At 37.2% G+C, this 14,848-nt stretch overlaps 1 protein-coding gene across 1 annotated transcript; it reads left to right on the plus strand.

The window, feature by feature from the left end:
* The first annotated feature begins 6,512 nt into the window (after nucleotides 1-6,512).
* Nucleotides 6,513-7,760, plus strand: LOC121381674 (uncharacterized protein F54H12.2-like). Its single transcript, XM_041511018.1, has one exon. It carries the CDS (start codon nucleotides 6,513-6,515, stop codon nucleotides 7,758-7,760), a length of 1,248 nt encoding a protein of 415 aa, XP_041366952.1.
* Nucleotides 7,761-14,848: the final 7,088 nt, after the last annotated feature.

Here is a 14,848-nt window from a genome sequence, read left to right on the forward strand (position 1 = left end):
CATGATACAACCCCCACCCCCGAAACGATCTCGTTCAAGAACACAACAGTCAGCATAGTGTTCATTTCTCCTACGGTAGACGCGCAACCTGCCATCACCACGTTGTAAAGAAAATCTGGATTCATCCGAAACAAGAACGGTATTCCAGCGTCGCCGTATCCAACGTGCCCAATTAAGACGATTTAGACGATGCCGTTGCGTTAAAACGCATCCGACGTAAGGACGTCGTGCATGAAAACCGTTCTCCCGCAGACGATTACGAACAGTTTGCCCACTGATTCGGTTATTATGAAGCCCAGGTGTGTTAGCAGCAGTAACAGTGGCAGTTTGGAATCGATTGCGCAAATGCGTGTTCATGATATAGCGGTCTTGACCACGCGTTGTAACACGTGGACGTCCACGACGTGGCAAGTCGTTGGTGCTTCCTGTCGTTCGAAATCTTACGCGAAGATTTCGTATCGCTCGACAAGAACTCCCGACATGCCTTGCAACGTCTTCTGTCAACATGCCAGCATCAAGCATGCCAATCGCCCGTTCGCGTAAATTATTGGGTATTCTTGGCATACTAAAAATGCTACAATGTAAAAAACGTTAGTTTTTTTTACAAATTTTGAAGCGATTTCGTTCACTTGACAACAATGTCAGTAAGACAAGTAAAACAAATTGACCGAATACTACACGGGACATGTCGAACCATGCATGCACGTGCAAATTGAATTTCACGTTGTCGACGATTAACAGTGCAAAAATAATCGATAAAATTCATGAATCCTGATAATACAGCTCAAGGCTAATACTACCTATATAATTTCATTACACAATGAATTCTTTAACACAACAAATACTATATGTACAAATCGGAAGTTTCTTTTTTTGTTCAGTATAGATGTGCTTGGTGAAGGGTTGACATAGGTGAGTAAATGTGCCTTGTTCATGATTGAAGGGTTGACATAGGAATATAACGGGTGCGAGTTCCTTTGGTGAGTAAATGTGCCTTGTTGATGATTGAAGGGTTGACATAGGAATATAACGGGTGCGAGTTTCTCTGTTGAGTAAATGTGCCTTGTTGATGATTGTTGGGTTGACATAGGAATATAACGGGTGCGAGTTCCTTGGTGAGTAAATGTGCCTTGTTGATGATTGAAGGGTTGACATAGGAATATAACGGGTGCGAGTTCCTTGGTGAGTAAATGTGCCTTGTTGATGATTGAAGGGTTGACATAGGAATATAACGGGTGCGAGTTCCTTTGGTGAGTAAATGTGCCTTGTTGATGATTGAAGGGTTGACATAGGAATTTAACGGGTGCGAGTTCCTTTGGTGAGTAAATGTGCCTTTTTGATGATTGAAGGGTTGACATAGGAATATACCGGGTGCGAGTTCCTTTGGTGAGTAAATGTGCCTTGTTGATGATTGTTGGGTTGACATAGGAATATAACGGGTGCGAGTTCCTGTGGTTAGTAAATGTGCCTTGTTGATGATTGTTGGGTTGACATAGGAATATAACGGGTGCGAGTTCCTTAGTGAGTAAATGTGCCTTGTTAATGATTGTTGGGTTGACATAGGAATATAACGGGTACGAGTTCCTTTGGTGAGTAAATGTGCCTTGTTGATGATTGTTGGCTTTTTCACAACATAGGTGGACATGCGACTCTTAAACACCGTATCTTAGATTATAGTACTGTCGGAAATAAAATAAAAATGATTTTTGTCGATTATTTCTTACATATTAAACAGACAAGTAAATATTTTAAAATATCTATTTAAGGATAGTCTACCTAATTTACATTGATTCACAAGGTGGTGTTTACTCTTGAAATTAAAAGAAAGATGTCAGTAAACAAGTGATTTGTGCACTTTACTGGAACAGATTATAACAAATGTTTGTCAACATGTGTCAATTTCATTGCTGTTTCAATATGTGAGGGACCGTTTCTGATGACGGTTTACCCCTATTCCTCTCCAAAACAAAATATTTGTAGACATTTATAAGTAACCTTTGAGCAAAACTGTCAAGAACCATTTTGAGTTTGTGATCTATTATACCGGTATTAAAGGTGCTATCTCAAAGTTGCACAATGATAGCTATTGCAAATCATGTTTTTATTAAATTTTGCTTTAACATTTAAAGACTACACCTTTAACTATATGTCCATAAATGATTATAGGAAATAATTTTATCTACTAGTAAAAAATACATTTTTATTGGAGAATCTTTATAACAAACAGATTCTCACATATAACTTCTGATATAGCACCTTTAAGTGGTTGCAAGATTTTGTAAATTTCTAATGTACTAATATTGAATTTATGTTCACTAAATATGCTGGTCATAATTAATAATTTATGCTGCAGTTCAAAATAATCAGTTAACTTGCAGTTTTAAATTAAAAATTTGTTTAATGGTAAATGAAATTGACACATATCGACCAAAATGTGTTATAGTCTGTTCCAATAAAGGTCACAAATCTCCTGTTTACTGACATCTTTATTTTAATTTCAAGAATAAACACCACCTTGTACATTAATGAGAGCCCAAACAAGTGAATGCTAAATTAGACAGTGTACCATTAAATAGATATTTACACAATATTTACTAGTCAGTTTAATATGAAAGAAATAATTGACGAAAATCATTTTAATTCTATTTCCGACACTATTTTTAGTACTGGTCATATTTAAACAGCAATTGTCCCTGTGTATGATTAAATGTGATAGATATCATGAATTTTCATCTCACAACTATGAACATTAGTACAGCAAACCAAATCAAATTGCCATCTCAATAATAAAGTCAGCCTTCTCGTCGTCCACACAATACAAGGATTGGAACTGGGAGATGTTCATTAATAGCATTGCTAATAATGTTGACTTCATTGATATGCGCCATGATCACTTGAAGGTAGATAGTCATGCATTAAACCAAGCACAAGCAGATTCTGATATACTGATTGCCTTTATTCCGCACTAGATTATGCCAAAAACCAGCAGAATAATGATATTGTTCTGTATCACTGGAAATATTAACCAGTTAGCATATCTGTTCATAAAGTTATTTGAAGAAGGTGACAACAAGCTGGGCATTTTACAATTCATTTCACAAAAGATCATGATGTCATCAACTGTTGACTCAAATGTTAGGAAACAGAGCAATATTTCAAACATAAAGTACATGGTACACGACAGCATCAACATTCCAGCATAGCACTTGAGTAAACCGATGACAGTAACAGCGAAGACAGCAGTAGTATATTTTGTACGTAGCGGGGACAACAATGGAAATACAGTGAAGTCGCCTCCAATACAATGGATATGCACCTCCGGAACAATGGGTCCCCAATCCGGAACAATGGATGTGCACCTTTCCGGTTGTCTTTCCGGTTCAGTGGAGCGTGTAATTGGTTTTTCCGGTTCAGTGGAGCGGATAATGGGGTTTTCCGGTTTAGTGGAGCGAATAATGGATTTTTGAACAAAAGAAGTGCACCTATTGTGCTGAGTGGATGACTGTCATTTTTTTCAAAGGATGACTGGCATTTTTTCAAATGTTTTGGCGGGAACGTGCGCGTTTTCAATGGGAACTAAATACATATTGAAAGTGGTGTTATTTATATATATTTTGAGTCAGTCTTTTGTGTTGGGTTGGGTTTTTGTTGTGACAAGGGTTATGGGTGCAAAGCCCTTTGTTTAAATATGCTTTGAAAGGTTTATTGTTAGCAATGATGAAATAATATCTTTTGAATAGAAAACCAGTTGAAACCTGTTATTTGTTATTATTAACCAATCGCAACCAGTCTTTTTAAACAATACATTTGAATATATTTTACAACATAAAGAGAAGTGTAATTATTTATTATTTGTAACGATTGCGTTCAAAGATGAACTATAACGACAATAAACAGGCTCTTTACTTCAGCTGGAAATATCTTTTACGATCAGAATGCAGTTTTAATGAATCAGTAGTGAAAAAATCAACTTGTTGGTTTATGAGTCGTACTGAATGTGAGATGGATGCCAAACGATCCTTCTGCGATTTGACTACCAGTACCAAGCTAATAATAATCAAGAAAATACGACCAACTCGTATACTTGTGGATGAAGTAGATACAGTTGATAACAGAAAATGCTTGGAAATTTTTTTAACTCTGAGTTATGCTTTTGAAGTGTGTAAACTGGTTCAGCGATTCTGTAAAGAAATGTGTATGGGATGCATGTTCGACGAGGAGAAAACTCATACCTGTAAAACACTGAATCACGAGGATATGCTCGAACGCTATTACACAACTGCATGGGTTGAACTGAATGAAGATGTAGTTGCTGACAGGTGGTTACGTCTTGTTTATGCAGATCCAGTTTTATTAAACACTCCAGGATTTGTTTTGTGTCAGTATCAATGCAAAGACTATTTGAATATGAACGTTAAAACTGTAGAGTGGATGAACATTTTAAAAGAACAAGTACTTAAAATACTACGTTTAGAAGATCGTCTGCGCGTATAAATTAATGACACAGAATACATTAGTTCAGTCATGTCATCCAGAGTGAACCCTAACACTGAAAAGAATGAACGTAACAAGAAAGGACTTGAAAAATATTATACAAAACCGAGAGACGCTGGAGCTTTCTACGGTCCAAAGAAGTTTCACGACTCTCTGAAGAGACGTGGTTTACAAACGTACACGTTAAAAGCGGTAACACAGTGGTTGAACGACGAAGATGCGTACAGTCTTCACAAACCAGTGAACCGTTCATTCAAGCGTCTCCGAGTACGGGTTAACAAAAAAGATGAGATGTTTGACATGGATTTAATGGACGTCAGCCGCCATTCAAAAGTCAACGATGGAGTTAGGTACTTACTTATAGCTATTGACATTCTTTCGAGATACCTGTGGGTCATACCCCTTGTAAACAAGAAACCGGAGACGGTGTTAGAAGGATTCAAAACAATTTTAAAAGACGAACGTATACCCAAGAAAGTTCGGGCAGACAAAGGTACAGAGTTCGCAGGTGTATTCAAGCAGTTTCTATCAAAAGAAAACATTAAACTGATTGTCACGCAGAATGAAGATATCAAAAGTAATTTCGCAGAAAGAAGTATTAGGACGCTTCGGGGCATTATCGCGCGTTTTACGACTTACAACAATACACAAAAATACATAGACGTTTTAGCAGATCTAGTACACAATTATAACAATACAGTTCACTCGTCCCTGGGACTGTGGGCACCGGTTGATGTAAATAAAGCGAACGAAATTAAAGTTTGGAGTCATCTGTACGTCGAACCCATGGTTAAGAAAGTTAAAGTAAAGAAACCATTAGCAAAATTTGTATTTAAAGTGGGTGATTTAACGAGAATCAGCTATTTGCGTAAACCATTCACTAAGGAGCAGGACTTGAGGTGGACAGAAGAGTTGTTCAAAATACATGCTAGAAGTAGACGACAAAATATTCCAGTTTACAGACTGCGTGATTTTCACGACGAAGTGCTGAAAGGTATATTTTATACGGCCGAACTTCAGAAAGTTAATAAAAATCAAGACATTCTATGGAAAATCGAAAAAAGTGTTAAAAAAGAAGAAGGAAAAGGGGAAAGTGTACTATTTGGTTCGGTGGTTAGGCTGGCCACCTAGCTTCGATTCGTACGTAGAAGAATGTGAACTGAAAACTGCGTGAAACATGGAGAAGTATATTATATTGAAGAGTACTGACTCTAAATCAGTGTTTCCTGACAACAACCCATATCACTTTCGCGTAAAGTTAAACAAGAGGTTAACTTTTGAAGGTGTGTGGATTGTGTCTCTTGTGGATTTGAATTTTGGAGAAATTGATCTTCATAGTATGAACGATTTGCAAGTGGACGTGTTGTGTAATTTGTGTGACAGTAGTCTAGTAGGCGATAGTTTTGTACCACTACTAAGACGTGTTGATTTACGAGACGGGCCACGGTATGAGTTTAATACAATGTGGAACATTCCTGTTGTAGTGACAGAGTTCCTATGTTGAAATACATATAAAGGCTGCATCCGCCACTCCAGTCTCATTTATCAAAGAGAGCACGAGTGTGACACTACTATTACGACATTATCCGTTTTTAGAGTAAATTAACATGGATCGAAAACTTTACGTTCCTGATGTTAATAAATGGTTAAAATATTTTGATAAACGAACAAAGAATGTTGTTCAGTCAAATAAGCAGGTTGGATCTGGAGTTGGGAATTACAAGGACAAGTGGTTTTCTTATATGATTCCAATGATTCCGAGACATGAAAACAGTGACGTGGACAACAAGCACACACCTAAAATAGAAGTGACGTCACAAACACAAGATGTGGTAGAAAGGGCCGAGGCTGAACAAGAACGTACCAGGGCTATTAAACATAAATCTGGTGATCGAATTGTCAGAAGCAAAAACGTCAGACGCATGACAGTACAGAAAAAACGAGCTCCTGCAACGAAGTACAAATCAGCTGTTAGTGAAAAAGATATATTTGTATAAACGTAAACAACAACAAACAATATGTCACTCCTTACAGACAAAGACTTTGTGGAAGGTTTACCCAGTGCTTTGGATCTGTTTACTATGCCCCCATACCAAACGAGTGTGTTTCAACATTACTACGTCGATGTTAGACCTGTTAGTCAAATTACAGATTCGTCACCAGTAGAATTTCAAATTTCAAATAGTGGAAGTGACTACGTGGATTTGAAACGAAGTCGTTTACATGTTAAACTGAAAGTGAGTCATTCCGATGGAACGGTTTTAGGTAAGGACGAACACGTGGCACCAGTAAATTTATTCATGCAAGCTCTGTGGTCGCAAGTAGCTGTGTATTTACAAGGTCAACTGGTGAGTTCGGCGAACAATCATTATCCCTACAAAGCATACATTCAAACCTTACTGAATTATGGAGCAGAGAATAAACAATCGCAACTCCAGTCTCAACTGTTTTACAAGGACGTCGGAGAGACACAAGCAGATATCGAAAGCACCGATCCTATCACTGGTACTAATTCTGGAGTATCGGATCGAGGAGCACACATCGCTGTCAGCAAAACTGTTACCATGGAAGGTCCCCTGTGTGAAGATATTTTTAACATAGGAAGATATCTGGTGAATGGGGTGGATATGACACTTAAGTTATTTCGGAGCTCCATCCCATTTTGTTTGATGGCTGGCAAGTCGGGTCAGGAGTACAAGATCGAGCTTCTAGATATTTACTATAAGATATGTAAATTGAAAATGAACAGTGCACTTATTTTAACGCACAACAAGCTGTTTGAAAAGTCTAACGCCTTGTATCCGTTCACTAAAACCGAAGTTAAAATGAGGAGCATCCCTTCGTCTCAGCAGAGCTACGTGTGGGACAGCGTGTTTCAGTCGCAGTGTCCCGGCAAACTGGTTGTCGGGTTTGTCAACGGTGACGGCGTAAGCGGGTCGTATACAAAGAACCCGTTTAATTTTCAGAGTTCGTTTGTAAAAATGGTGGCGTTGTATCTGGACGGCGTCAGTGTTCCCGGTCGACCAGTCGAAGCAGACGGCGTGAGTGCCTACGTGAATTTGTTCGAGGGAGTCAGCAGATGGGGTCAAGACACTGGAAACTACATCGAAAGAACTGAATTTGAGCTTGGAAATGGTCTGTTTGTGTTCAGTCTCGAACCCGTTTTCGTGGACTCTGATTATTTAAGTTTGCTTAAGAGTGGTAATTTACGGTTAGAAGTACAGTTTAAATCGGCTTTGACAAAAACTACGAGTTGTATAGTGTAAGGTGAATTTCCTAGCCTGATTGAAATCGACCAGACCCGAAACGTGTATGTCAAATAAAGAATATCATGAATGGAAAGCAGATTCAGTGTGCGATTGACTGTGACCCAGATTTAGGTTCACGCATTGTAGGTGTTTACTCGAGCGACACACTACCACGCACGAAACGGTTAAATCCCTGGGGCTGTATCGTGAACACAGACCCATCTCACCTACCTGGTCATCACTGGGTGGCGTTCTATTTTGATAATAATAATAAAGCAGAGTTTTTCGATAGTTTTGGTAAACCACCCAAATATTACAATCCAATGTTTGTAGATTTTTTAAAGAGACATTCTTCATCTTACGTGTACAATAACAAATCCGTTCAAACCGTGAACGCTAAAACGTGTGGATTCTATTGTTTGTATTACTTGTTACAAAAGTGTAAAACTGACTTGATGATGAGCGATATTGTGAGTCAGTTTAGTAAAGATACATTACACAATGATGTATTCGTTTATAACTTTATATGTAAATATTTTAGATATTGTAGCCCGCCTTGTATTTCCTGCACATACTAATATGTTAAATATTGTACACAATCATGTATCCACTTTATGTGTTGTTATACAAACGTTTTGAAATAAATAGATTGTGTCACAAAACGCTGGTTTGTTATATTTTTAAACATTAGTCTTATACTAGTTTACTAGATAGCAGTATAATTGTGTACCCACAGGTAATTCTGGTTATACCTCTTTATATATCTAACAAAACACTGTAAGAAATACTTTAATTTTTTTATTTGCATGAACTAGGGTGTTTCCTGGGGACATATTCAGAGTAGGTATTCCAAATATAAAATCACCGCAGTAGGTAATCATGGGTGGATACGGCAAAATAATGCACCATAGTGAAAAGTAGACAATTCTGGCAACTGTGAATTGGTAAAATATTTGTTTAAAACGTTAACAAATTTAATTTAAATTGAAAAATAATTGTTAAAACATGAACAAATTTTATTTAAATTGAAAAATAAATTTTGAAACATTGACAAATTTTGTTTAAATTCATAAATAATTTTTAAAACATTAACAAATGTATTTAAATTGGTAAATACCTTTTAAAAATGTTATTTAAAATGGTTTTTAAAAATAGTGAAAAAGGTTTATGTAATTTTAATTTAAATATCATTTGGCAAAATTGTTTTCTTACCCAGAGCTGACCCTGTAACTCCTACCTTTATAATACATATTACTTATACACTGCAAGCTTAATTTAATTCGTTACTTCTTTATTGTCATTATTTGTGATATAACTAGAGTGTAATCCGATATAGTAATAAACACATAATACAGTATGTATTCGAAATTGAAACAACAGTAGGTAATCCAAATTGAAATAACAGTATATAATCCAAATTGAAACAACAGTATATAATCCAAAGTGAAACAACAGTAGGTAATCCAAATTGAAACAACATTAGGTAAGCCCGTATAAAATCCAAATAAAGCACAGTAGGTGATTCAAATAATTTTCTTGAAAGGATATCTACACGACAATCTAATGTTAAAATTAAGAATGGCAAATACTAGTTTATCCTTATTTGTTTAAGATACTGAAAATTATATACTATGCTGTGACGGAACATGCTCTTAAATTTGTTTTCGCCTGTGGCGATTTTAATTGTTTTAGAAGGCCGTGTGCAGTTCCACATGCACTTAGCTAGCTGGGCAACTTGTTACGTAATATCTCCGCGCGACCGTACACTCTTAGCCCAGGTGCGGAGCCATGTGGCGAGTAGTTACGTAATACCTCTGCGAGTGCGGTTTTTACAACCGTGATTTGGCGACGATGGCGTCAGTAAGTCTGACGATCAGAGAGAAATAATACCGCTTGGTCGCAGTGGAAATATCAGATGATAGGGGGAGGTACCGCCTTGTACCCCCAGGCGAATTCTGATTTTATAATAAATAGCTAGTTTTTAGAGATATCGAGGAGAACCAAAAAGGAACGCTTCCCGGGAACGTAGTCCGTTTGGACTGGTAAATATTTTATTTCTGCTCTGTGTATAACCTTGATGTTATTGATGTGACTTTAAATATTTTAATACTGTATTATACCAATATTCTTTAGACAGTGTCTTCGGTCATCTGACGAAGTAAATCGTAGACTTTTTGTTCTAACATTATATGAGTATTTGGTAATATAAAGCTTAGCCAGTCATCCTAGAGGACCTAGGTAAACTGTAGGTTATTGTCTTTATTGTGATAGGTACCAGTATTAATTCTGTGTTACAAGATTACTGAAAGAGTAGTTAGGGTTAATTAAAAATTAACCGGTTAGGAATAGAGCTGTAATTCCTTTATTAATTAAGTTCCCCAAGAAGCGTTTCTCAATTATCACACGTTACTGAACGAGTAGTAAGGGTTAATTAAAAATTAACCAGTTAGGAATGGTGTTGTAATTCCTTTATTAATTAACTTCTCCTGGAAGCGTTTCTCAATTATCACACGTGTGGGTGTTGTGTAACGGTGAAGTGATTCGCATATTGTGTAACTAGACACCTAGAGATTAACTAATTAAGTGATCAGTTCTGGGTTGTTATTATTGCTGTTATTAATTAACTACTACGGCTGTACATTTGTCAGCGTAGATTAATAGAGATTCCAAAGTGTATTGTGTTTTTGTTGTGTTTCTAGAGAACTAACGTGCTATAATAATATATACTTTATATAAGATCGTATCTCTGATCATACCTAGACGAGCCATACTAGGGTTTAACCGCCTGTTACAGAGAGATCTAATAGATATACAGTTAGGAGAGATATTTTGATAATCGTGTTTTATTCAATTACGGGAATTATAGAATCCCCGTGACATATGCTGTGAAAATATTTACGTTCCCCAGTTTTGTTGGAAACGGTTAACAATAACTAACAACTTCAAAATTATTGACAGGTTACTATTGACCAATGAGATTTAACTTTAAACCGTTACTGACTTGACATTTTTTTTGTCGTTCTGTGGACTATTAACATACATTTAAAAATTGCCATGTCATGGTTAAGTTTCTATTCACTATAGACATCACAGCTGATATCTGAATCTCAAATATTTTTTTTTTTTCAGTGATGGGAGTATATTTCTTTGTCAAAGTACTTTTAGATTAAACGCTTACTTTCCAAATACAAAACACATTCTGAATTTTCAACCATGCGATACTATTTTAACGCGATACCATAGAAACTCCAGATTTTGTGGAGTCTGTGAAAGATTGTTTACCTATAGAAATAACAGGTGTCATCTATGACCTTAAGTAATATAATTTCAATCAGGAGAGTATGTTTCTTTTGCAAGTACGCACTGACCACAGTACTAATACTTCAAACATAAAACCTATTCTGTTGAGTGTGTCAAGCGAGAGTCTTTGCTACATTCATGTACAAACAGTACTTTGTTCGCATTTTACTGTGTCTTACTTTTAAAGGATGAAATACTTGTGGTAACCTAGAAACTCAGAATGCGTGACACTAGCTTACTTTAAAGAATATTTTAACTTATAGATATTAGTGATTTTTATATATTAATACAAAGTACATTAAAGTGTATTAGGAATGGTTGCCTATATAAAACAAATTAATGACTAAATTATAGTCTTTTGACACATTACAGACCATAACTCGCAATACATTTCTGAACAGAGCAAAATACCTTTAAATGAATGCAGTGGAGGGTCAAAAAAAAAAATCCTCGAGGGAAATAATACATTGTCCAAATGTTTGTAGCGTTTGGTAAGAGAAAACTGTTGTATCATTAAGTTTGTCACATTGCTCACGGAATTTTTAGGTCATACTTAACACTAAAACGTATTCAGTTTAGTCTACCGTGCGTGGCTATTTGCTATATTTCTGTTCGACTGATGTTTTATACTCTAAAGGAAAGAAAATACATTTAGAAAGTGTTAACCTAGAAACGTAAAGTACATTTCCCTAGTGAGTGGGTAGTTTCTGTTCTGATTACAATTTTGTTTACAGAGAAATCGGAGTTACTAAGAACGTCTGTATCACATAACGTGTAGAGAATACTAAAATAATAATTATTATTATTATTATTTAAAAAAAATGAAAATCATGGTACTTGAAAATATAACCCTGAACTTTCTTCTTTTTTTTTAAACGGGAGGGGACCCTCGCAATTGGTTGAACGTTTGCTATAGGTGTACTCAGGTTTAAGAATCTGCACTCGATAACAGAATTCACAAAAAATGCATTTAAGTAGTACGTATTATTTATTGCAGAGCATTTGTAAAAACAGCACAAAAGACATGTTACATTTGATCATGTACATCAACAAACGTTCATATTGTGTTAGTATTTTGGAAGTAATTTCTTCCCAGGTGGTCCAAGGTCTGCCCGTCTTTTCACAAACAAAACGACTGGTTTCTTCTGTTCACTTTTCATCGTGATTGGATGTGATTTGATTATGTGAATCAGGTTTGATCGCTTCCTCTTCACAGTCATACTGATAAGTTTGGGGGTTTTAATGTCCGATCTGATCTATGCTCAATGCAAATGTGAACATAAAAATGTATTGCTTAAACTTAAGTATTCTATTCCTGCTCACTCATTTCAGAAACATCTGAATGATCAGATTCCGATTCACTTTCTTCCGTCAGGTCTACATACGGTATTATTTCTTTCATGATGGGATTCAGCAGTAGCTTGATTTTGTCCTTTATTAGCATTTGATCTGTGTGAGGGTCAGTTTTGTTTAAACTATCCAATATAGATCGAAATAAAGGTGCTTCTGAAAAATACTTTGTAAATTGAATAACAATACTTAGTGTTTTGAGCAATTCGTTTTCCCACAGTCGCTGCAGTTTTCTGTCTATCCACTCTTGTGTCTTCCCTTGTTGTAGATATTTCTTACGTCTGCTTTTCATGTCTTCTATATGCATGATCCGAACACGACCCCATACTCGCTGTAAGCCAACATTCTGCCATTCTACAGTCAGTTCTTGTTCTCTTTTATCATACATGCGCTTTTCTCCTCCTTTCTGCGTGTCAAAAATGTCATGATTGTAGGCATCTTCTTCATCAATCTTAGCGCGTTTTCTGGAGGGCATACATCCGTTCTCTGGGCACCATGTTTTAATATGGCGTTGTAGATCCGTCATATTGCCAAATAAAACGCCGCAGTCGGTACAAGCAGTAGCCATAACAAAGGGATCTGCTTCGTCATTGGATTCGCTCTCGTCTTCGGCTGTATATTCCACTTCCAAATTGCTTTTGGTTTCAGAATCCACAGGATCAACAGTATCCACGGGTCGGGTGTCTGAATATATCTGACAATCGGGCGGCGACGACACGTTATTTAAAGCATTATTGTTATAACTATTTTCATGGTGTGTAGGTGGAGTGGGCTGCATTCGTTGTATTTCTGATAGGCAATCTAAAACATTGGGTTTAAGTCTCTCATTCTCGTGAGTTGATGGTCGCAAGTCTATAGTAAGATTCCCATAAGGTCTCTGAACAGCAGTCTCATAAACCGACATAAAACGATTACTGTTATTTGGATAGATTCTTCTCGCAAACAAGTTTACTTGATGTCTATCAATGGGCGAATTAAACAAGGTCACGTAGTGAGAGTTGAGAGCAACATCACGTGACTCCTTGCCTCTTGGAAACAGGTTTTGTAACAGCAGGAAGTTAGCTACATTCTTGAGATGCGAAGTTCTTGTAAATAACTGAGAAATACGTTTATCATCTTTGGCCTCGGTTATGTGATCATCCAGAATTAAAACATTGTTGTTGCGTGCATCAAAGAAGTTGTCGTCATGTAGGTTGTAGGGGATACCTTTCACAAACTGGACTTGGGGCATTGTTTCACGAATAGCATCGTAAAGTGGCTGCCACTCAGTGTAACACCAAACGATGTTGTTAGGTTTAGGTTTGATGAGTCCTTTCTGGAGTATTTGGTACATAAACATAGTTTTCCCACATCCACTCGGACCCACTAAAACAGCATTAGATGGTATAGTAAATTTGAAAGACTCTCCGTATTGTTCAGCTTGTAATCCCACGGTTGCTGATTGTATCACTGGCCTTTGAGGAGGAGGAGGAGGAGGAGGAGGAGGAGGTGGAGTATATGGGGAGAATTGAGGAGGAGGAGGAGGGAGGGTGTTTGGTCGATGCATCTGTCTCCGGTGCCTTTGCATATTGTCATATCTGGAAAAAGTGTCCCCACACTCAGGGCATGATGTTGACCCCATCATGGATTTTATTCAGGTGACGTTTCTATCAACACCTTGGCCTGTTTGAGTGATGCTTGAATCAATACAGCCGTCTTCGTTTTATAGTTCCATCTTTAAGAAGGGAAAAATAACTCACAGTTTCGTTAATCAAGTCTGTGATAATTTACAACGTACGCAGATCGACTTACTATAAAATAGTACGGTCCTCCCCGACAATCTGGAATGTCAACACCACGAGCTATAACACGTTTGAGTGAGTCGACAGCTTCAGACTTGCTTTTATACCACTGGGAATCCTCCGATATCACTCTCTCTGGTTCACGTCGTAGGTGTGCCACAATGATCCACGAATACTGTTTGCTCATCTCGAATGCATTTACTCAAATGAAGATTACTATATGCAAGAGGAAGCTTTATACTAGCTGCTGGGTGGAATAAAACCGATAAGGTAGGCTACATTCAAACGCGTTCGTTGAACTGCGCGATTGCGATTGGCTAAAACGACTGGGACCGGTTTCGACCGGTTTTCGTCAACAAAAGACGTGTTGGAACACGTTTATAAATAAATCCAGCGAAAAACCCACTTCGATGACGTCACACCGCACTTTCGGAGCGACCCCATCGCACTCGTCACAACGGCGTTTAAAAATACCTGTTAAAACCCTCTTTCAATAGAAGGCGTTGTTTTCCAGCCAAAAGTTATTCTTCCAGCCAAAATTTCAAAAATTGCCAGTCATCCTCTCAACACAATAGGTGCACTTCTTTTGTTAAAAAATCCATTATATGCTCCACTGAACCGGAAAACCCCATTATCCGCTCCACTGAACCGGAAAAACTAATTATACGCTCCACT

This window comes from Gigantopelta aegis, chromosome 9 (assembly GCF_016097555.1).
Source record: "Gigantopelta aegis isolate Gae_Host chromosome 9, Gae_host_genome, whole genome shotgun sequence".
NCBI lineage: Eukaryota > Metazoa > Mollusca > Gastropoda > Neomphalida > Peltospiridae > Gigantopelta > Gigantopelta aegis.